General features: G+C 35.5%; 1 protein-coding gene across 1 annotated transcript in view; it reads right to left on the bottom strand.

Annotated features, from left to right (window-relative positions):
- The window catches only part of LOC106867249 (uncharacterized), an 89,706-nt gene that overhangs the window by 24,230 nt on the left and 41,194 nt on the right, over positions 1 to 24,282 (bottom strand). Inside the window, exon 2 of the mRNA XM_014912065.3 lies at positions 2,482 to 2,533. Coding sequence (XP_014767551.1) covers positions 2,482 to 2,533 — 52 coding nt within the window. The remainder of the gene's footprint in view (positions 1 to 2,481; positions 2,534 to 24,282) is intronic.

Genomic DNA, 24,282 nt, shown 5'->3' with positions numbered 1-24,282 from the left:
GGAAGCTAAGCAGGCAGTTTTTGAGTATGTGTGTGCGTGTGTGTGTGTGTGTGTGAGTGTGTGTGTAGGAGTTGTGTGTAGGTTCAATTGCATGTGTGTGTAAGTGAGTTCGTTTCTACATGTGTGTGTATGTGCCTTGTATGTGTGCGTGTGTATGTGCGTGTGATGTGTGTGCGTGTGTGTATGTATGTATACTTGGGTGTGTGTGTGTGTTCGTTTGTGGACGGGGGTGCGTTGTATGGGTGTATGTGGATGTGCGTGCGTGTGTTTGTGTAGGGTTGTAGGTGTTGGGTACGTGTGCGTGTGTGTGCGAGTATGTGTGCGTGTGTATGTGTATGTGGGTGGGTGTGTGTATGTGTGTAGATGTGCGTATGTGTGTGGGATTGTGATGTGTGTGGGATTGTGATGTGTGTGGGATTGTGATATATATATATATATATATATATATATATATATATATATAAGCAAAGACGATATTAATAGGGCTCAAGCTATGATGATTCAGGGCTAAATAACCAAAGCAAATTACTGGTTACTAAACTTAGAAATAATGAAGCATTTGTATCTGATAAGAACTTATAACGTCTCAGCTTGCAGTCCCTACCCTAGCATTTTGATATTTACTCTCTAAAATGCCAGACTGTATGTTGAGTTAAGTATAGGGTGATGATAGCGATAGATTTCTGTTATCCGAGGATGTGAATTCACTCGTTCGATCAATAATTAAAAATTAGCCCTCTCCAACACTCATTCATCCTCTACTCCTACCTCACGTCTCTACCCTAACCCCAAACTACAAGACTATATTTCGTATACTTAGGTGGAAATGTTGTCCTAATCCAAGGAATACAACCCCGACGGGGGAATTTCAACCATGTTTCGTGGTCTGCTACCACAACAGCTCCTTTATAGGATCCAGTTAGCTCAAGACATCATCAGGAGGAACCACGTCCGGTTTCGGCCCCTACTTCTCTACCGTTTTGACGTGGCGGGGCCACCCCCTTTCGGAGGTGTTTTCAGTTCTGGTGTTGGGTGCATGTCTTCTTTCACTGTTTGTGACTGTTCTAATTCAACCGTGGAATGTCCCTCGCTATGGTTATTTTCCAGGAGGTTCTGGCCACACGTCTTACGGTTCATCAACCCGCGTTGTTGAATTACTTTCTTCCGACATACCTTCCCTTGGTGGATTCGGATCCAGTTAGCTGAAGACATCATCAGGAGGAACCACGTCCGGTTTCGGCCCCTGATTTCTTTAAGTTTTGTTTTGCTAGCTTCTTGCATGAATCTCGTTCTGATATTTTGCTTCATCCCTAAGACTCGTGAATCAGGAGACAAATGAAGGTGTCCACTGGCAAAGAGCACACGACATACTGTTACATTCAGCTATCTAGGATGATTGATAGGTTTGGATCTATATCTCTGATATAAAAACATTTTATAATTTTACTATATTAAGACTATAATATACCATAATATTAAAAAATATGTACGTGTGTCTGTGTGTATGTGTATGTATATGTGCGCACTTAAATAGGTGTGGGTGCAATATGGCCGAATGATAAATAATTTCGTTTTACAGCTGCGTGGCCAGGTAAATATTAATTTATAAAGGCTAGAATTGCTCTATAACTTGATGACTGAGTAGATCTAAACTGTATTGAAATCTATCGAGTTAATTATATCTGTAATTCAAAAAAAAGATGGTACCATGTCACTCACTGTACCACAATAATTCTGATTGCGAATTAGGGTACTGATACAGGTGTCTCTGAAAATCTCAGCTACTTAAATGTTATTTCAGAATGTCTGTCAATAGAATCACATTGTCGAACGGCGGAAATCCAACACAAGCATCACCATATACTTAAACCAGCAAGCGGTATGGTATTTTTCAGAGCAATTATCGAAATGTTAAGGTAAGGACTGCAAGTTGGGTCGTTGTAAGTTCTTATCAGATGCAAATGCTTCATTTGTTTCTAAGTTTAGTTACGAGGAAAGCGCTTTAGTTATTTAGCCCCGAATCATCATAGCTATAGCACTATTTATTTCCTTTTTGCATGTCCGACGTATCTTTTGAGAGATATTTGAGAGATATTGAACCACCATGTCTAGTAGAGCGCGCAGACTCTCTCATTCGTGTGTAGGGGGTTTGTAAATAGAACAAACGTGTCGTGAATACTATCAACGGTTCATGAATTGCACTAGAAATTTTATGAATGCTATTAGTGATTATAAATGCTACATGCTATTTGTTCTTGCTCCCAGGATTTAACATATTATGAAAATGCTTTATAGATGGAGTTGAAAGGTACATTTCCTGTCCTTGCTGCGCGTGCTCTAACCATCTGCTAATATTTATATTGATTTCTTATATAGATGCAAGGTCTCATATTCAAATAGGAATTGAAATAAAGGCGATGACATAAAGTTGGCCTTACTACGCAGTTACGCTTACTACTATAGTTATCTTTATATACTTACTTAATACCACTAATACTCCAGGAGTCCAGTGGTGGAGGAGCTACTCCGGATGCTGCAAAGAAATGAAAATCGTGTTTATAAATGCTAATTTTTGGAAAAGAATATAATTGTTATCATATCAACAAACACATGCGACTTAACGTCAATAAAAGAAACTTGATCATGTGTGAAAACTCTGGTATGAATTTGTAGTGAATACGCATATTTTGAGCGGTAGGTTTATCATCCACTTAGCTATAGGTAATAACTTCAGGAATAAAATTACTCGTTAATGTAAACAATAGCTGCAATACCGTAAACTTTATGAATGTTTAGCCAACGTGCAGTATTCAATTTATCCTGTTGGCCTCAAGGAAACATAACGCAAAATAAGTCCCACCACTATGACCAACTTTGCTATTAAATAAATAAGGTGTTTCTGCTGACGAACGGAATATGACGAATGGTTTGCCATAGTGCATTTTACTGTAATCATATCACTTTTAAGGCACAGTTGAAGATCATAATCGAATACGAGGAAATCTAAGACTGCCTGCGTGTGTGTGTGTACATGTATGCATGTATGTATGTATGTATGTATGTATGTATGTATGTATGTATGTATGTATGTAGGCGCGCGGTAGAGCAGTCTAAAGGTGTTTCAAGCCCTTGTTGACGCAACTTTGTGACACGTTTTCGGTTCCTAGTAGATCCATTTCATTTCACTTGATTCTCTTGTCAACGTAACAGTTTCTCTCTTGACTTTTCTCAAATGTGTAACGTATGTCAAATTTTCATTTCATGTGATACGTAGAGATGAATTGAAACACAAAGAAACAATAAGTTTTACATATATGCATAAGCACATACCTGCATGCACACATACATACATGCATGCATACTTATATGCACACATACATACATACATACATACATACATACATACATACATACATACATACATATCATAAACTAACTGTTACTTTCTCAGATGCAGCACGGAATTTTGTCAGTGGACAGGTGGCTGTTTCAAAGCGACGAAAGTATTTTGAAAAATTAAATTTAAACGTTGAAGTGAATCTAACAGGTTCTGTGTGTTTTTAAATGGCTTATAAACACCTTCCACGCTGCAATTGTTTTTGTTTCAGCACACAATCTCAAATCAGTGTAACTTGCTATACAAGTTCATCTCCGTTATATATATATATATATATATATATATATATATATACTTGACTATTTTAACTTTTCACTTCCTTGTTATTTTCAAAGGTATCAAGCATTTCAATTTGCCTGTGCTTTAGGACCGAATTAATACGTACAATGGGACACCTTAATTCTAATTCTTGAATGTTTGTATTAGGTCATTTTCAAAATACAATCAAAATTTCTGACAATCTTGGTAAACCGACTCCGAATTTTTCTTTTGATTCTTTTTTTTTTTTTTTTTTGCCTGTCTTTGCCAAACATTTCAATCATACTCTTTTTGCAGAGGGCTGTACCAACGCTTGGACACATTATATCTTCCATTCTCAATAAAAACAACCTCCCTCATCTGCCAATTATCTACCTAACCTTCTCAATTTCAACAGATATAAAAAGTGAAGAACAACCTTCACTGATATCTTGAGACTCTTTCTTTCCTTTGAGAACACCAGAACAGCTTCCTTAAAGCCAGGTCTAATTGGAGGTTCTGGGCGATGTCGCTCACCAGTAGCTGTTCATTGAGTATTTCGTCGAAGATAACGTTATTGTTCATGAATCAATTAAGAAAGAATTCCAGATATCCTTGTCACGTTCTCTCTTCGTATTTCTCCAAATGCATTCACTACCTTTATACTCTTTGAACTTTTCTAGTCCCCACCATTTGATTAGCTCTCATTCTGTCTTAACAACAGGTATTTGCCCTTGTCATTTTACTCGTTTATCACTCTCAGTGACTTCAAAACTATCAAATGAATTTGCCTCTTGTTTTATTCCTATTTCAACATCACCAGTGCAATGTGCGAATCGGTTGCCATTTAGGCCATTTATTGTCAAGATATGCATCTCTTTCTGAGTCGGGATCGCCATTAAAATGTATCCATAATAGAACAGTCAAAACTTTTGCAATATTTTGGTAACTCATTTGCTTTATTTGTCATGCTACTACAAAAGATGCCTAGCATTGAAAGTAGACGCAATCATGAAGCCACCCTTCTGCCAGTTCTTTGATGTCAAGCTGATACCAGTTCTTGTCCTTCGAGGTGAAGAATTCATTGAGTGAAGCTTCCATGGTTGATGAAGCGTTGTGTGCGCAGGAAATGAACCATGAAGTGGAACAAGTAATAAACCGAGTTACATCCGGACTTTACGCTGAGTGTAGCATCAGCTCAATTCCCTCAAGATCTTGTACTTCATTCCGGATCGTTCGAGCTTGCTTTCTGTTAACCAATACCGGCATATATCCGCTCCAGCTGTCTGGAGTATAGATTAATATTGATGGTTCGACCGTCCGAAACGAATTCGTAATAAGCGAACTCATAATTCCACGAGACACAGAGCATCACCTTACTCATATGGGGCGACGGATCCCGGAAGCCGACCATCGCTCAACCATCGCTTATGCACATTAGAATTGCTGCAGCTGTTGATGATGTTTCTCAGAACTGTGATCAAATGTAGTTCAGCTGTAACCACGCTGACAAATTATGGAAAATGTATATGTAGGTGTGAATTAACAAATGTGTTTTTTTTTAATTTAGTAGGTTATGATGAGGGAGATTTGGTAGTAAAAATATTTTGCATAAGCGTGAATTAAATCATTGGCAATTTTAAAATTTCTCACACAGGGTTCGAGCATAATGTTGCGTTTTAATGTACCACACAGTGTTGCGTTGGATGAGTTATGCTTTTTGCACATACAATGGAAATTCAGTATAAAATTATTGAATTTCTCAAACACCGTAGGTCCCCTCTCGCGAACAATAACGAAGATGAAAATGTGATATCTGGCTGATATTACCAGCCATCTCAAAGATTTGAACATGTCAAAGCAGGAAAAATGGCATGCATATTATTCAAAGCAGGGAAAACCTTGTGGCATTTACTAGGAAATTATCAGTTTGGCACTAACGTGTTTTGTCATTCGCCCGTTTTGCAATTAATCAATATGACAAAACCTTTATGTTCTCTCCTGTTCTGTTACTGGTTATACTTAGGTAAAGAAACTGATATCTGTTGAAGTTAATACTGGCCTCTACAAAGACTAGTGATTATCATGGCTGCGATAAGCTAGCAAATATAGTACCAGGACATAGGCGCCAGGACGTAAAGAATCGTTTTCCTAACATTAACTCAATATTCGCAGACATTTTTATTTATAATGCAAGAAAAGCGATGGGTAATATACAAAAGTGTATTGCTACCCAAATGATAGTAAATGTTAGCAAATAATAATAATAATGATCCTTTCTGCCAAAGGCACAAGGCCTGGAATTTTGGGGAGGAGTTAAGTCAATTACATCGACCCCAGTACACAACGCATAGTTAATTTATCAAGTCCGAAAAAATGAAAGACAAAGTCGACCTCGGCGGAATATGAACTAAGAACGTAAAGACGGACGAAATGCCGCTAAACATTTTGCCCGGCGTGGGAATGATCAAGAAAGGTAGTGACAAATTCTTTGACCAGAACCTTGGGAAACCAGCAATTTATGAGACTCAAAAAATTGTGTTGACATCAACCGATCACATTCTCTAATATATACGTGCCTTAGATCGGAAGATGAAAGAAAATGCAAATCAATCGGAAAATAACATAATAATAATCTTTTATATTAGGTCATCCCATAAATAATTCGAATTTTTTATACTTCTTTTATTTTTTAAAATTAAGATAAACAAAGTTTTTTTTTAAATCTAAAAAATTGTTGAATGACCAAATCCAAGCTTCTCTGCTAGTTCTTCAACAGTTACGATGAGACTTTGTTCCACCAGGGTTTGCAGGACGTCTTCGTTGAGCTCTGTAGATCTTCCAGGATGAGACTCATCTTCTAGGCTGTAGTTTCCGGCTCGGAATATCTGGAACCATCGTTGACACTGACTTACGATTATTGTCCGATCCTCATATATTGCATTAATGTTCCTAGCACTTTCCGTTGCGCTGTTGCCTTTCTTAAACTCATAAAGCAAAATATACTGAATATGCTCTTTTGTCACTTCCATTATAGTTTTGAAACAATAACTGTTAAAATCGAACTGTACTCTTCAAAACTTTCACTAGGAATAAGTACAAGCTAAGATTACTACCTGCTTTTACAGTAGGTTGATGCAGGTAGTTTATCTCATACCCCTTTAATCATTCATCTACACCTGCGTGACATCGGAAAAATCAGCAACTTGGGTCAGTCGGTTCCTCATAAACTTTCCGAGTCTAGTCACACACAGAGGGTGAATGTGTGCTCTTCTTTGCTGTCACGTCTTACAAATGAACTGTTTTGGACCGAATAGTGACTGGTGACGAGAAATGGGTTCACTATAAAAATGTCAAGCGCGGAAAACAGTGGGTACGCAAAGGAGGAACACCGGCACCCCAGGCTTAAATAGGTCTTCACCTACGTAAGGTGTTCTCTGTTTCGTGGAATACGAATGGTTTAGTCCACTTTGAACTTTTAAATCCAAACCAAGCGATAACAAAGGAGATTTACTGAGAGCAGCTTGAGCGGCTTAAGTCAGCGCTAGAAGAAAAACGACCATCTTTGGTTTCAAGATGAAAGGTGTTCTTCCATCAAGATAATGCTCTGCCACAAAAAGCGAAGATGACATTCCAAAGATTGGAGCATTTTGAATGGTAAACGATGCTCCACCCACCTTATTCGCAAGACATTGCCCCATCTGATTGTAATTTATTACGTGGTCTTCAAAATCATTTGGATAGAAAAATATGAATTCTGTAGACGAGGTCAGAACAGTACTGGAGGAATATTTTTCGTCACGAACAAGTGAAGTTGAAAGAGGGGCCTTGCAAGACTACCAGGTAGATGGAAGAGCATTGTATAAAATGAAGGAGAGTATATTTTAGATTAAAAAAGCACTTAGTTGAACAATGAAAGAAGTATAAAACACGGCATTATTAATGGGATGACCCAATACATATAATATAGCTATAAAGTGTATATGTATGTATATATGTGTGTGTGTATGTATGTATGTATGTATGTATGTATGTATGCATGCATGCGAGTGTGTGTGTGTATGTATGTATGTATGTATGTAGGTAGGTAGGCAGGGAGGTAGGTAGGCAGATTGGTAGGTAGGTAGGTAGGTAGGTAGGTAGGAAGGTATTCATTTCAGGCTTTCAACAGCTTAAAGTTTGAAAGTCAGATTTCTTTACAAGCAGTCGTATACCATATTCCATCGGTATGTAGAGTATTGTTGCTTGTGGGTTGTATATTTCATTTTCTCAAATGAAAGTTAAGTGAATGATTTTAATAATTTTAAAGAAATATGTTAGAAAGTATTATAGAAAACATGATGTATTACCCGAAGATTGGCGACATGAAGTGACTGTTATAACTGATAGTAACTACTTATGAAACCTAATCGCTTGTTAGTTTTAAAAGTGTAAACCTATAATAACAGACAGTCTCGTGATAATACCCCGGCCAGTTTCAAAATTAAGACTTTTGGAAGTTTATCGAGAACCATGAAATAGATAATTACATTTGGAATGATATATCTTCTGAAAAATTAACACTAAATATATAGTGTTAGGAGCAAAAATTTTGGAAATATATTCTTTGTTATGCACTTATCACATCATGAATATATACGTATATATATATATATATATATATATATATATATATATATATATATATATAATAAAGTAAAGTTGTGGAATACCGTACGAGTGGAAATATATATGAAAGAAGGTTTGAAAATGCACTTATTTTTTAAATATCTATTTACTTAACCGGTTTCACTTTTTTAGAAAAAGATTATCAAAAGTCTTTGAGAATGATAAAAAATGTTAAAAAACAGTTTGAGTATTAAAATGCATATATACATTCTTTGATGATAAAATATATTTAAAGTATAAAGCTTTGTATGAACTTTGTAGTGTTACATACTGATTATCACACATTCTCTGATAATAAGATAAAAATGTTAAAAACAGTGTATGAAAATACATATATGGAAAAATACATATACATATTCTTTGATAATCGAATAAAGTTGAGGAGGAACTGACCTGGCTTTTTTCTCTTGTGTATATTGAGGGAATGTTTTGCTGTCTTAAGAGACAGTATGACTGGCTAGCTGGGGTGGGAGGAAAGAAGAGTTAAAAAGGATTACAAACCGACTGATTCCAAGCAATACATTCTGTTCACCTCCAATCACCCAAAACATACAAAGACAAACATTCCCTTCAACCTTGCGAGAAGAATTCGCACAATTGTCTCTAATTATAGAACTCGAAATAAAAGACTCGAAGAACTAAAGGCAATTCTTCTCGAAAGACATTACCCAGCATCATTAGTTGACAATGGAATAGAACGGGCCAAGACAATTGCTACCCATGACCTACGAAAACCGAAACACATACACGGCACGTTAAATAGTCTCCCATATCTCTCAACACACAATCCTAGAAATGCAGAAGCTTACACAATAATATACAAAAACATCCCATTACTGAATCAAGACCCACGTCTAAAAAGAGTACTCGCAACCCATAAAATAACAAAAAGCAAAAGACAACCCAAATCCCTAAAAAACCTACTCACGAATGCAAAATTGCCCAACACAAGCCCACCACCTACCGTCAAAAAATGTGGTCGTTCTAACTGCAGGACTTGCATCCACCTCATGGAAGGAACAACATACAGATTCCAGTCGGGACACACTTTTGTCATAAAAAATAACTTCACCTGCGCATCAAAAAATTTACTTTACGCCATAAGGTGTGAAGGGTGCCACAAATAATACATAGGGCAAACGAGCCTTACTCTCAGAGAAAGGATGACAGTCCACCGCCAACAATTGGGGGTTCCCACCACAAGACAGATACCACTCAGTGGGCACTTAGATCTCTGTGCACAAAACAAGTCCCCCAAATTCCTAGTTTTCCCATTATACCAATGCTCAGACAGCACCACTGACCAAACACGAATAAATAGGGAAAATAATCCTAATAAATACAGCACACACATACATGCTCACACACACATGCACCTTCATGCACACACATACAGTTGCTCCCTCATACACACACGCACCACAAGGACAATTCAAACACAAACATACTTAGAGACACACACAAACTCACGTACACACACATAACACCCCCACCAACACACAACACAAATAGACATACGCACACATACAGACATACACATACATATGAACCATCACACACACATACGGTTGCTTACACACACACACACCACAAGGGTATTTAAAACAACACACTCACTCAGACAGAGAGACACACACACACTCACGTACACACACACTCCCACACTCACACAAAACACTCCCACGCACACACACAGATGCACACATACATACACACACAGACGCACACATATGTACACACCCTCACACATACATACGGTTGCTCTCTCACACACATGCGCACACACAACACCCTAACAAATATTAATCACACACATACACACTCACACAAACGTGCACACACATACACATACCATCCTACCATAGATAAAACACACACATACTCATATACACATGCCACACACGCACACATACAGACATACACATACATATGAACCATCACACACATACGGTTGCTTACACACACACACACACACACCACAACACACACACCACAACACACACACCACAACACACACACACCACAAGGATATTTAAAACAACACACCCATTCAGACAGAGAGAGACACACACACTCCCACACTCACACAAAACACTCCCACGCACACACACAGATGCACACATACATACACACACAGACGCACACATACGTACACACCCTCACACATACATACGGTTGCTCTCACACACGCACACCACAAGGACGATCAAAACAACACATACATACTCAGACAAAGAGATATACGCACACTCTCACGTACACACACCTAACATCCCCACCGACACAAAAAACACACTCATATACACATTCCACAATAAACTCTGGGACCAATAAAAACGGCACACACACACACACACACACACACACACACACACACACACACACACATACACACACACATAGAGATGTGAACAAAACCAGTCCCAAAAAGCAGTGAACCATGACAGACTAGCTCACAGACCAACCAAAAATAAAAAAATCCTTTTTAACTCTTCTTTCTTCCCACCCCAGCTAGCCAGTCATACTGTCTCTTAAGACAGCAAAACATTCCCTCAATATACACAAGAGAAAAAAGCCAGGTCAGTTCCTCCTCAACTTTATTCGATTATCAAAGAATATGTATATGTATTTTTCCATATATGTATTTTCATACACTGTTTTTAACATTTTCATCTTATTATCAGAGAATGTGTGATAATCAGTATGTAACACTACAAAGTTCATACAAAGCTTTATACTTTAAATATATTTTATCACTCACACAAACGTGCACACACATACACATACCATCCTACCATAGATAAAACACACACATACTCATATACACATGCCACACACGCACACATACAGACATACACATACATATGAACCATCACACACATACGGTTGCTTACACACACACACACACACACACCACAACACACACACCACAACACACACACCACAACACACACACACCACAAGGATATTTAAAACAACACACCCATTCAGACAGAGAGAGACACACACACTCCCACACTCACACAAAACACTCCCACGCACACACACTTGGCTGAAACACATAAATAAATAAATAAATAAATATGCATTTTAATACTCAAACTGTTTTTTAACATTTTTTATTATTCTCAAAGACTTTTGATAATCTTTTTCTAAAAAAGTGAAACCGGTTAAGTAAATAAATATTTTTAAAATAAGTGCATTTTCAAACCTTCTTTCATATATATATATATATATATATATATATATATATATATATATATATATATATATATATATATATGTACGTATGTATGTATGTATGTATGTATGTATGTATGTATTTCAATGTATATATAAGCATATATAGATATATATATAAATATATATATATATATATATATATATATATATATATATATATTTATGTATGTATATATATATATATATATATATATATATATATATATATATATATATATGTATATATATATATATATATATATGTATACATATGTATAGATATTTGTATGTATATATATATAAATATGTATATGTATGTATGTATGTATGTGTGTGCATGTATGTACGTAAGTAATCTATGTATTAATATTTTGTTTTCAAAAGTCTCGTGCAACTTTTGCAGCAGTATTAGATGCTCCGTATCCTGGAGGTTTGTGCAATATTGTAGAATTAGGTGTAAATAATTGTGCTTCTTTATTACATTTGATTTAAGTTACTGTGAGGTTTTTATTTTTAGTTTTGCTTATGATATTACTCCAGTGAAACATCCGTTTGCAAAACATGCGCAATGTGTTGGGTTTTGATTCATATGTAATGTGCCGATTCATATGTAATGTGAGCTCGTTGCGGTAGTGAATTGAAAGTGTTGTACGCAAACAGGGGTTAATCCTAACAGGGGTATTGTTTAGAATGTGTATATAATTTTTACGAGTCTTCAGTATCGTATTTTATATATATTTTTACGAGTCTTCAGTATCGTATTCTGTATATATTTTTACGAGTCTTCAGTACCGTATTTTATGCGCCTGATAATTTCCCCACTGTCTTCAAATCGATATTTTGATTAGAATTTACAAATATATTTATTAGAACGATGATATGTTACTTCTTATCTAGGTTAATTATATCTGCATATTTTTTTCTTCTTGACCTTGTAAATCTAAACGGGCTTCTTTCCACCTGATTATGGCCAGTTTACTGTCTTGTATCATCTTCGGTTCATGCTTAAGCCAGCTATACCTTTCCACTTCAAAATGTCACTATATTACCAAGTAAACATAGTTACTGACTTGATCGTATACAGTGAATATATTCAGACTATACGACTAACGAGCAGCTAGAAATGATGTGACTGTATGTCTCATTGCACTATAGCATTTAATCATTTATGATTGTGCAACAAAAATATCAAACCTTCTATTTCTGCTTTCAACCCAAGGCTTTTGAATTCTCTTTTGATCTCACTCTAGATTACTTGCTCTCTGGAGTTGTTTCCCCCTCTATTTTTCCTGTAGTATATTTTGAAATTTTCTTTTGATTTTGTCACTTTGTTCTTTTGCCCTTATGGTAATAACTGACGTCAGTGTAGTAAGTTTCTAGATTGAGCTTTATTGTTTCCCTATAGAGAAAGACAGTTTTTCATTTTCTTCCCCTTCTGATATTATACTACTAAGTTTAGTGCCATTTTAGTGTATACAATTGAGAAAATTACTAATCAATACATTCGCTTCGCTCCAGTCGCCAATGAACACGAATATTCGCTGGTGAATGTAGAAAAAAGAAGGCTTCAGAAAAAAGAAATTTCCATTACAGTTTTTTTTTTTTTAACTTCCAGGAAATGGGAATCAAATTGCTGTTAGTTCAAGGCACTAACTTTGGTGGTGTGCATACGAATATGACAAATTGGTTAGAAAATAAATAAGAGTAGTCATATGAGGAAAAAAAGTGTTCATAAAATAAAACAGATGCGAATGTGCGCTTTTCATAAACGTTCAGGCTCATATATATTTTCTACAACAAAAAAAAATTGAATTAAAAAGAAATTATCTCTGAGCATTTCTTTGGAGGGTAACCTTCAAACGTGGAGGCGCAATGGCCCAGTGGTTAGGGCAGCAGACTCGCGGTCATAGGATCGCGGTTTCGATTCACAGACCGGGCGTTGTGAATGTTTATTGAGCGAAAACACCTAAAGCTCCACGAGGCTCCGGCAGGGGATGGTGGTGAACCCTACTGTACTCCTTCACCACAACTTTCTCTCGCTCTTTCTTTCTGTTTCTGTTGTGCCTGTAATTCAAAGGGTCAGCCTTGTCACACTGTGTCACGCTGAATATCCCCGAGGAACTACGTTAAGGGTACACGTGTCTGTGGAGTGCTCAGCCACTTGCACGTTAATTTCACGAGCAGGCTGTTCCGTTGATCGGATCAACTGGAACCCTCGACGTCATAAGCGACGGAGTGCCAACAACAACCTTCATACAAAAATTTTTCACTACTTGAATAATTGACACTAGGGTTGTTTGCTATAGTTGTTTAAACCCCATTGTCTAAATACTCTGTGTGCGGGGGGGGTGTTTTTTTGTGTGTGTATAGTTTTATGTTTATCTCGTTGGCTTTCTACATGTAATATTACGATGGTTGAATATAAAATTCAAGGAGACGGCGATTAAAACGATATGATTATTGGAGAAACCTTCGACGTGTTTGGTTAGCATAACAAAAAGCACAACAAATAAAAATAGGGATTATATTTCAAATATATGTCTAAATTGCATTGTAGACCCTTTCTGTCTCTCTATTTCTTTCTCGATTTCTCTCTTTCTCTCTTTCTCCCTCCCTTTCCCTCCCGTTCAACATATATTTATATACATATACTTGAATATATGTTTGTGTGTGTGTATTCTTTTATTCCTTTACTTCTTTCACTCATTTGACTGTGGCCATGCTGGAGCATTGCCTTTAGTCGAACAAATCGACCGCAGGATTTATTCTTTGCACGCCTAATACTTATTCTGTCGTTTACTTTCACCGAACCGCTAGTTCACAGGGACGTGAACACAACAACATTGGTCGTCAAGCGATGGTGAGGGGACAATTACAGACAAAGAAAAACATACACAGAAACATAGATGTGTGTATATATATATATATATATATATATATATATATATATATATATATAATATATTATTTTTTGGTAGTTTTGACTTATTTAGTCCCTCTAAGCGTGAGGCATTACTATATAGTAATGCCCTTATATATATATATATATATATATATATATATATATATATATATATATATATATATATATATATATATATATATATATATATATATATACATATATATATATATATATATATATATATATATATATATATATATATATACATATACATATATATATATATATATATATATATATATATATATATATATATATATATATATATATATAGATATAGGCGCAGGAGTGGCTGTGTGGTAAGTAACTTGCTTACCAACTACATGGTTCTGGGTTCAGTCCCACTACGTGGCACCTTGGTCAAGTGTCTTCTACTATGGCTTCGGGCTGACCAAAGCCTTGTGAGTGGATTTGGTAGACGGAAACTGAAAGAAGCCCATCATATATGTGTATATATATATATGTGTGTGTATGTGTGTGTGTGTTTGTGTTTCTGTGTTTGTCCCCCAACATCGCTTGACAACCGATGCTGGTGTGTTTACGTCCCCTTAACCTAGCGGTTCGGCAAAAGAGAACGATAGAATAAGTACTAGGCTTACAAACAATAAGTCCTGGGGTCGACTTGCTCGACTAAAGGCGGTGCTCCAGCATGGCCGCAGTCAAATGACTGAAACAAGTAAAAGAGAATAAAAGAGAATATATATATATATATATATATATATATATATATATACGATGGGCTTCTTTCAGTTTCCGTCTACCAAATCCACTTACAAGGTTTTGGCTCACAAGGCTAGATGCCACCATGTGTATACATAATACACATTAAGTACATAACATCACCAGCGAGTGAAAAGTACAGGACAAAATACCAAAAGAAGACAACTCGATCATCAGTTATTACTACCCATTTCGTACATTTAACAACAAGACAGGAATATTTCATAAGACAGCGGCATCCAGAAATTTTTAAAATATATAATTTGTGGAGAGTTAGTGCTTCGAACGAACAAACAACACCAGAGTGGACTTACAGAGTAAAACAATGATGAAGCCAAACATTAAGAGCCGTTAGGCCAAGAAGAATTGTAATGGGTAACGCCTGGGAGAAATTATGAAAAGATATAGAATAAATAGAAGAGAAGGAAATAGTAGAAGAGAAAAAAAGTTTCGAGAGGTGAGAGAAGAGGGAAAGGACGTCCAGCTAGTTGGACGTCACGTCCAGAAAAGATAGAAGCGAGAAAAGAGGCCGATAGCCACGTGTGATTAACAGGCAGAGTAGAAGGGGGAAAAAGAGAAATGAGGGAAAGAAAGGGGGCCGAGTGAGAGGATGAGGGAAAGAAACAAAGGGAGCGAGGAGAAGGGAGATGGAACGAAAGATAGTAGGGAGTGAAAGAAAAACAAAAGAGGGAGGGGGAGAAAAGGAAAACAGGGTATCCCGATATTAAGGCAACCGAAGTTTCGGGCTTTAATAACTATTAATACATGTGATAAGATAGAAAAATTAATCATCCTTATACAAGCTTAGTGTCTCTTCCTTTCGTTTCAGAATAAATAAATTCAGATTTATAAATTAGATAATTGCTATAGACCGAAATACAATTATAACCCTCCACAAAGGAGGCGAAAGTAATATAGATATAGCAAAAAAAGCTTAAAATTAACCGAGCGCTCGGGAACAGAGGGTGTAGATGGTGCACATGCATACCTCTAGAATTTTTAGACGGTACGAAGTCAAGCTTTGAACTCGCTACATACCATTGCCAGGTTCAGAAAATAGTGTCTAAAAATGATCTCTAAAAGTTCCTTGAGAAGATTTCTTCTCAAAACAAAAACAAAGGACAAAAATGAATTTTTAAAAAAAATTATGAAGCTGGTTATAAAATTATCAGGGAAATTTATGACCAGCTTCTAAACATCAAAACTATGCTGCAACAACAGTATCAGGAACAAGGACAAATACCTCTCTCAATACCTCACTTTCTGTCAGTTTTTTGTAAGTGGTGTCGCTAAAGATTGACCACACGTTTGTATGGACTTTACCGTTTGACCTTATTCTAAAAGTAAAAGCTCTTTCAAAATTCTTTATCAGTCAGATGGGTTCTTCCATTCAGGTTAATAGGAGCAAAATTATTTATTTTGTCAACGGAACAAAATTATTTATATTTAATACTTATTGTTAAATTGCTGGACTTATTTTGGATTATCTATCTGTCCCATGTAAGTTAGAATTTCTCCCTTTTCACCAGGATCTCTCCTTGCTTCATTGATTTAAGATTATTTTCCGTTTTTTTGTAATTGGCTTTCAGTTCACACGCACGCACACACACACACACACACACACACACACACACACACACATACACACACACACACATGTGCGCATATTTCTTTTAGATAATCTTTTGAATTTTCGAAATATTAGTCTAAATGATTTAAATGTTTGTTCACGAAAAGACTTTGAAAGAAAATAATTAATTATAAATGATGGCAGACCAACGCCAAAATTACCTAATTTGCAAAGTTCTTCCGAGAAATACGTTCGACAATTTCGAACTAATCTATATGAAAAGGAGAAATGGTTAACTGGAAGTGTTAAGCTAAATAACTTATTCTGCTGGCCATACGTATTTAGTTTAGAGAGAACTGTTTGGAGTGATTAAGGTTACGATGATTTAAATAATCTACATATGACCAAGCTAAAATATGAACGTTCTCTCAAAGACATAAAATCTTTCATAGATCTTAAAACATTTCGAAATATTTGCATAGACTTACAATTACATGCCTATAAAAAAAAGACAGGACATACAACAGCATAAGAAGTTAGACGAAGCAGATCCATTCTGCAGTGTATGATCGATACAGTTTTTTTTTTCTCGGTCGCTAGGAATTAACATTTCGGGATCATTTTTAATATAAAGGATCTAATACTCGCGGAAATTATAAAGGACTTTTATATTTAATCAGCAAATATGACGAAGAATTGGCAAGCCATCTTGATACAGTTTCTGTTTTCTCGAGTCTCTCAAACAGAATTAAAAATGTCCTCATTGATGCAGTTCAGAATGTTGGATGAAATAAATAGTTAACTGAAACAGGCAAAATTCGTAGCTATTCTTGTAGATGAAACACCCGATGTATCAAAGTATTTACAACTGTCAATTGTTTTACATTATGTTACAAAATATTGTATTATTAAAGAACGACTAATCGGTTTTTAATGAGGTTAGTGCAGATCGTTCAGCAAACGTTTTATCTGAACATGTTTTTAAATGCATTGAAACGTAGAAATGTGGAAACAAATTAATTGCACTTAACTATGATGGTGTTGCTACAATGGCAGGGCAGATAAATGGATTGCAGTCAAAGGTATGAGAGAAATATGAATGTGCGACCTTTGCTGATTGTTGTGTTCATGTCCTAAATTTAGTTCTTTCGCAAGCATGCTCTACTATAATAGAATGCATGATATTTTTTTCTACAATAAATGGATTGGATAAATTTTTTGTACAAAAGATTTTCAAAAGCTACAGGAACTATATGGAAATATACTTCACGTCTCGTTCTTACTATAAAAGAAAATTGTAATTTCATAGTCAGCCTTTTTGAAGACATCATTGAAAATCTAGAAGCATGGGATGAAACCACAGTAAATTCTGTTTTTAGATTCTTACATTATTTAGAGACTTCTGATTTCTTATTTTTATTAGACGTATTTAGTGACATATTTTCTTTAATTGATGTCTTATTTAACATCCTTCAAACTAAAATCATAACATAGTGTATTGTAAAGAGAAAATAGATAAAACGAGAAAATACTCGAAAATAATCTCTATGATTTTTCAATATTTTATGATATGTTAGGGGGAAAATATTGAACTGATGCAGCAATCGAAATTAAGGGATCCATGAATAAATTTGTTGATCTCCAACAACATTACAGAATTATTGACACAATAGTTGACCAATTAAAAACGCGTTACTCAATACTCATCCTTAGAAGAGTTTAAATTTATAGGACTTTTCAATTTCAGCAAAAGTGACGAATATCACAAAAACTTTCCAGTAGATGCTTTAAATTCTTTAAAAACTACTTATAGTGTTTTTTTTTTTACATAATAAGATTACAGAGTGAACTAAATGTTTTGTATGTTATGCAAGATTTTAAAAAGCAAACTGTGAGTAATTTAATGCATTACATTTACATAAGAAATCTGATTGAAGCTTTTTAAAAAATGTTAAACGCATTAAAACAGGGACCGTCATGAACATGTTACGAAACTAATTTGGTTCTCTTAATTAAATAATTTTTAAAATTAATCTTGTCAACCAATAAGTATGAAAGTGAGTTGAAAAGTTCATAAGCTATCTATGAAAAGAGTGATGCAAGAAATCTTCCATGCATTCATTTCAACTCTACATGTTAATGATTGCATTGTTCCCTTTCAGGTAAACTGACATCTGACTGTTCAAAGAAGACTTCAGATATAACTAGTAGCAACTTCTCTCGAAAATAGATAAAATTTAGCATCGTGGCGTTATCATGTACTTTTATAAAGAAGCTTTAGTCCTCAAGGGCATTCATGCTGATATGGCTGCTGCATTACAGGATAACGTTCCAGCTTTATCAACAGTACAAAATTGGGCAGCTGAATTTAGGAAGGAAAGAGAAAGAGTATTGAAGATGATCCAAGGTCTGGCCACCCCACAACTGCCACCACCGAGAAAAATATTGCTCGTCTTCACTACATGTTGACGGATAACAGGCGATTGACTATAAACCAAATAGCCAACGTTAGTAGAATATCTTGTGAGAGACTTGAGAATATTCAGCACAATGAACTTGGCATGACATAGGTTCATGCTCGATAAGTGCCACGTTTTCTGGCATTGATCAAAAGCACACCAAGCTGATCACATTACGGGAATATCTGACATTATTTAAGGCAGATACATCTAGTTTCCTTCAGTGTATGTATTTGTGTGTCATTAGAACTTCTCGTAGATTGTTTTCGTGTTGCTAGAGACTCCAAGATAATGACGTTTAAGGGTAATATGGAATGACCGGAATATCTTCGGATTCGAAGAAATTTAAGAAACATTTTCACTTTGATATCAAGATTATGTGAAAATTACCTCAGACATGAAAGAAATACCTCGGATTTTAAAGGAACGTAAAATATAGTGATCTATGTTTGTATTTTTCCTCGTGTATTTAGCGCAAGAATAGATTGAAATACGAATATGTGTGTTCAAATTGCAAATGAACATTATTATTATGATTTTATATATTGTTCTTGCGGGTGTTTATTGATTTCTTTCTACTGAAAACTGGGACAAAGAAACTCAGACGAACAAGTTGCTTCGTGTATGTTTTATTGAGCCTGAAGAAATAAAGGACACAATCGACTTTGACAGCGTTTATTCAAAGAAGTATAAAGGCCAAGTTTATTATAGCAAATATTTTTGGCTGGCACTGTAATACTTCAGTCAGTTAAATGATCCTAAACTAAACAAGTATTTGGTTTGAAGATTTGCAGGTATTATTTCTAGTAAAGCAAAAAGACATGTAGAAATACCCTAGTAGGCTGACAGAGTTCTTGTATTTTAGAACACATGGAAATATGAAATGAAAAATCTAAACCAACCGCATTCAAGGATTTAGTAAAATTGCTTTAATTAGTGATTGAAAATATGTCGCAGTTTAAACTAGTGAATAGCTTTTATCTTGTTCTATAGTGCTTGTTATATTTCGTTACTAATATTGATTTCTAACGAGAAAAATCAAGGCTTTAAATTGATACTATAATCATTTAGATCACCTTACCCTCTAAGCTGGTAATGTTTTATTATAGATGTTTTACTGTAGATGTGATAGAGATCTTGGTCAGAGAAAGTAACGTAGTATTGCTTTCAAATTTTGGCACAAGGCCAACAAAATCAGTAAAGGGGAAAAGTCAATTACACCGACTCCAGTACTCAACTGGTACTTATTTTATCGACTTCGAAAGAATAAACGCTAAAGCCGACCGTGGCTTGGTGGAATTTGAACTCAAAATGTAATGACGGACGAAATACCGCTAGGCATTTTGCCCGCTCGTCGCCTTAACGTAACGCAATATTGATATTCAAGTAGGGATGCATTGGATTAGCAGAAAAGAAGAATCATTGGACTAAATACTTGTATGCCCTATGTGCAATCCTTTTGAGAAAGGATTGTACTTTCAAACTCCCAAGTTCGATAAATTATGTACCAAGGTATATACCAAGGCGATTCAATCTTTTATACCGTCCCTGAAAATGTGTGCCTATGAAATCAATGTTGTATTAGGCATGCACTGAAAACTAAAACACATTTTGCAGTAACTTTATAGTTTTCTGCAAATCAATATAGTAACTAGAAATCAATGTTGTTACTCAATAAACTATTGAAGTAACTAATTAAACATTAGGACCTAATTTCCGTCCTTCAAACAATTTATGACAGCGGATTTAACGTTAAAAGCTGGCTTGGTTAATGGCTTCACATTGGCAGTCTACATAGCACCGTTCTTCTTAGATCAATGAGAACAATTTCGTTAATTGCCGATGATGTAACACTAGAAATGATGATCCATTAATATGTTATTTATAGAACGAATCTCTGAAACGTTTATATTTGAACTACACATAACGAATGATTTCATACTGTAATTGCTGTAAAACCCCTTGTTTCTGAATAGTAACATTGACACCTTAACGATATAACAATGATTCATTACATTATATATTGCTGTGATGTTGGTTCTGCACTTGTATCACACGTATATAAACTTCCACACAATATAGTTCTGCAGAAATAGAATAAATTCTGTGACACCCATTCATTGTTGACTGTATAACTACTTGCAATATTCTCGCGTGTACTGTAGTGGTAAAGCAGTTTCTATTTCAGTTGAAATGTCACTGAGAGAAGCAGAAATATCACTAGCTCTTATTTAATTATCTCTAACATTTAAGGCCTTTATCATCAAGTCATATAAAAGCGTTTAAAATTATCAATTTCACTGTTGTGAAATATTTAACAAATATTAATGGTTATTGTTATCAGACAAATTGCTTCCGCTTAAATTTTATTCATATTCTCCAAACTGGTGCTGTTTAGCTCCGGTTAGTCCGCATTGTGCAGCCCTATGACCAAAAGTATTCCAGTAGTGACCATGTGATATTTTCCAGTTATAATGTATATTGGACGTCATTGTTCAGTATCTTTCATATTTAGTTCAACTAGTTACATAAAATTAATTCATTTTTCAGACTACGGGCAACGAATTGAGAGAAATATGGCTGCTATTTCTTGCAAGTCGAAATACCACGTAGGTGCATCGACAGATTTCAAAACTGACTCACTTAATTTTGTATCTGATATTACTACTCCAGCAGCTCCATGTACGAGTTGATAAAGTATCTAAAAAAATGTAAATTTTTCGTGCTCTTCGTCAATGGTTAATAACTGTTGCACATTACGACTCAGGAGAAAAACAGTGTTGCAGTTTTGAACGTGGAACTTATCCTAACCGAGAGTATGTTCCAATCTGAAGTTTGAATGAACGCGCATTTTACGAGAAATGGACTGCTATTTGTTAAACATGACAAGATTATGTGATTAGAACCAGGGATCGAATATACAGAAATTAAAATTCAATACGGTATTCAATTCTACGTTGCATATATGAAAGAAAACTTCAGTGAAGTCAGTGTTTCTTTGTCAGTTTATTTTTCATACTATAAGGAAACGATAACCGATTATCTACAAGGAATGTTTTGAACTGATATAATGCAAATGGCGTTTCACGGGAACTTTAGGAAGCATTTCAATATTAGTCGATATCAAACAAAATACAGACTAAATGGGTTTCAGCTTTATGTATTCTGATGAAAGAACATTTCTATATTTTATCATTTCTTAAAGAATTCTATATATAATGGTGTCTGAGGAGTTACAAAAGAGAGAAACATGGAGTAAAACTGTGAATGCTATTAATAGCATATTTCTTTCACTAATTGCCTTTTTAATGTTAAAGTATTTAGCTAGTTTCTAACAAATATATCTTTCACTTTGCGCTATAACTGTACGATAACCTTCTTGATAATACAAATTTTTGAAAGGCTAACAAAGAAAATTAATGCTGAATTCATTCAAGGTTTTAGTAGTAAATATCTTGTAAATATCTTCATTCAGCAAATATATTTAATGGAAGCAACTCGCGTTTGCTTGTTTGCTTGTTTTTTTTTTGTTTTGTTTTAACAAAGCTTTTAGCTATTATTGATTAGGCATGTAAACTAAGAAAGATTGTGGGGAAGAGAACAGCAGTAATATTTCTAATGTTTATGCAACAGCATAGGCACAAGGCCTGGAATGTTTTGTGGGTGAGGTGCCAATAGTTGATAACTTCGAATTCCGTTCTTGACTACAAATTATTTTATCGACCCCAGGAGAAAAGATAAAGTTGACCACGGTGAGATTTGAAATAGGATATTAACGTTCCAGAACAAATGTCACAATTCCTTTTTGACCAGTTTTAACGATTCTACCAATTCATGACCCTTAACTCTGAAATAATAAAAATGTTGATTACAGAAACATGCTTTTAATTATAGTAAAAAGCTTCTAATTGGTTCGTTTAAATTGCCACCATGATTCATTCATACATTAACTAATTTTTATGAAGATGCAAAGACATGGAGATTTATAACAGATTTTTATATATACAATGAGAAAAGAAGAGACGTTACACAACAAGGTCAGTTAAAAGTAATTATAATTACACAAAATAATTAGATGAGCATATTAAACACAAATATGATTAAAATAATTTCCTTTAAAGAAATAAGAAAGGACAGTCGACACACCGGTTGCTGACAACGTATCCACTTAACTAAATCAAGGCAGTCTATCGTATTGACCACCTTCCATATGCTTATTATAGAGCCCGAAATATTCCATCCCAAACGTGCCCAGCAGTTTGGGCCTCAAAGTGGGTAGGAAGGGGCCTACACCTTCTGTAACAAAGGTGCATCTGTGATTAGACTGCTGATATGCTTTTCACTAACACTTAGAGACTTCATTATATTTTTGACCGAACAGATCCATTAGCTTGGATCAACTTTGCCACTCTTATCCACATTTTGATAAATTTGATGTGAGGCAGCACTTTATTCTCCACCTTCACTTTCTTATTCAAGTGAAACTCGAAAGAGTTGAAGGCTTAGCCAAAGTGTAAGGTGTCTCCCTTTCTGTAAGGCCACAAAAGTAATGAAGACAGCAGAACGATCTTCACGGTGGATTCAGGAGAAACCCGAGTTCTTCCTATATGCGACAGCAAGTATTCAATATCACTTCACAAACCAGCAATGCTCTGCTACTGAGTGAATGTGCGCAGAAGAGTTTCATCGCTCTGTGCGTAATGTTGACGGCACTTCCATCCCTGTAGAGCTTATTCCAAACCGGCAGTGATCTCCGATAATATTGCTAGGCAGAAGATTTCTCGACATTATCCATGTTCCGGAGCACCAAAGTACTCCGGAACAGACCTGCCTTTACCTTTGTCTACATACAGAGCATTGAAGGCTCTTTCCATCTGGGTTTCTATTGCTGCTACTTGGCGTCAAGTCTTACCATACACAGTGATACAGCACCGTCTTCCGTACAGTTGCTTCCAAATTTTCGGCTGGGATTGCGACCTGCGCACCCCTCCCATTCACTTTCGCAGGTTGTCTCGCCTGTGTCAGGCGTGATTCCCTTTTGTTT

The sequence above is a fragment of the Octopus bimaculoides genome, chromosome 3, assembly GCF_046866305.1.
Source record: "Octopus bimaculoides isolate indiv1 chromosome 3, ASM4686630v1, whole genome shotgun sequence".
In the NCBI taxonomy this organism is placed as follows: Eukaryota; Metazoa; Mollusca; class Cephalopoda; order Octopoda; family Octopodidae; genus Octopus; species Octopus bimaculoides.
Note: the sequence above shows the minus strand (reverse complement) of the source record. Positions and strands in the feature narration are given on the sequence as shown.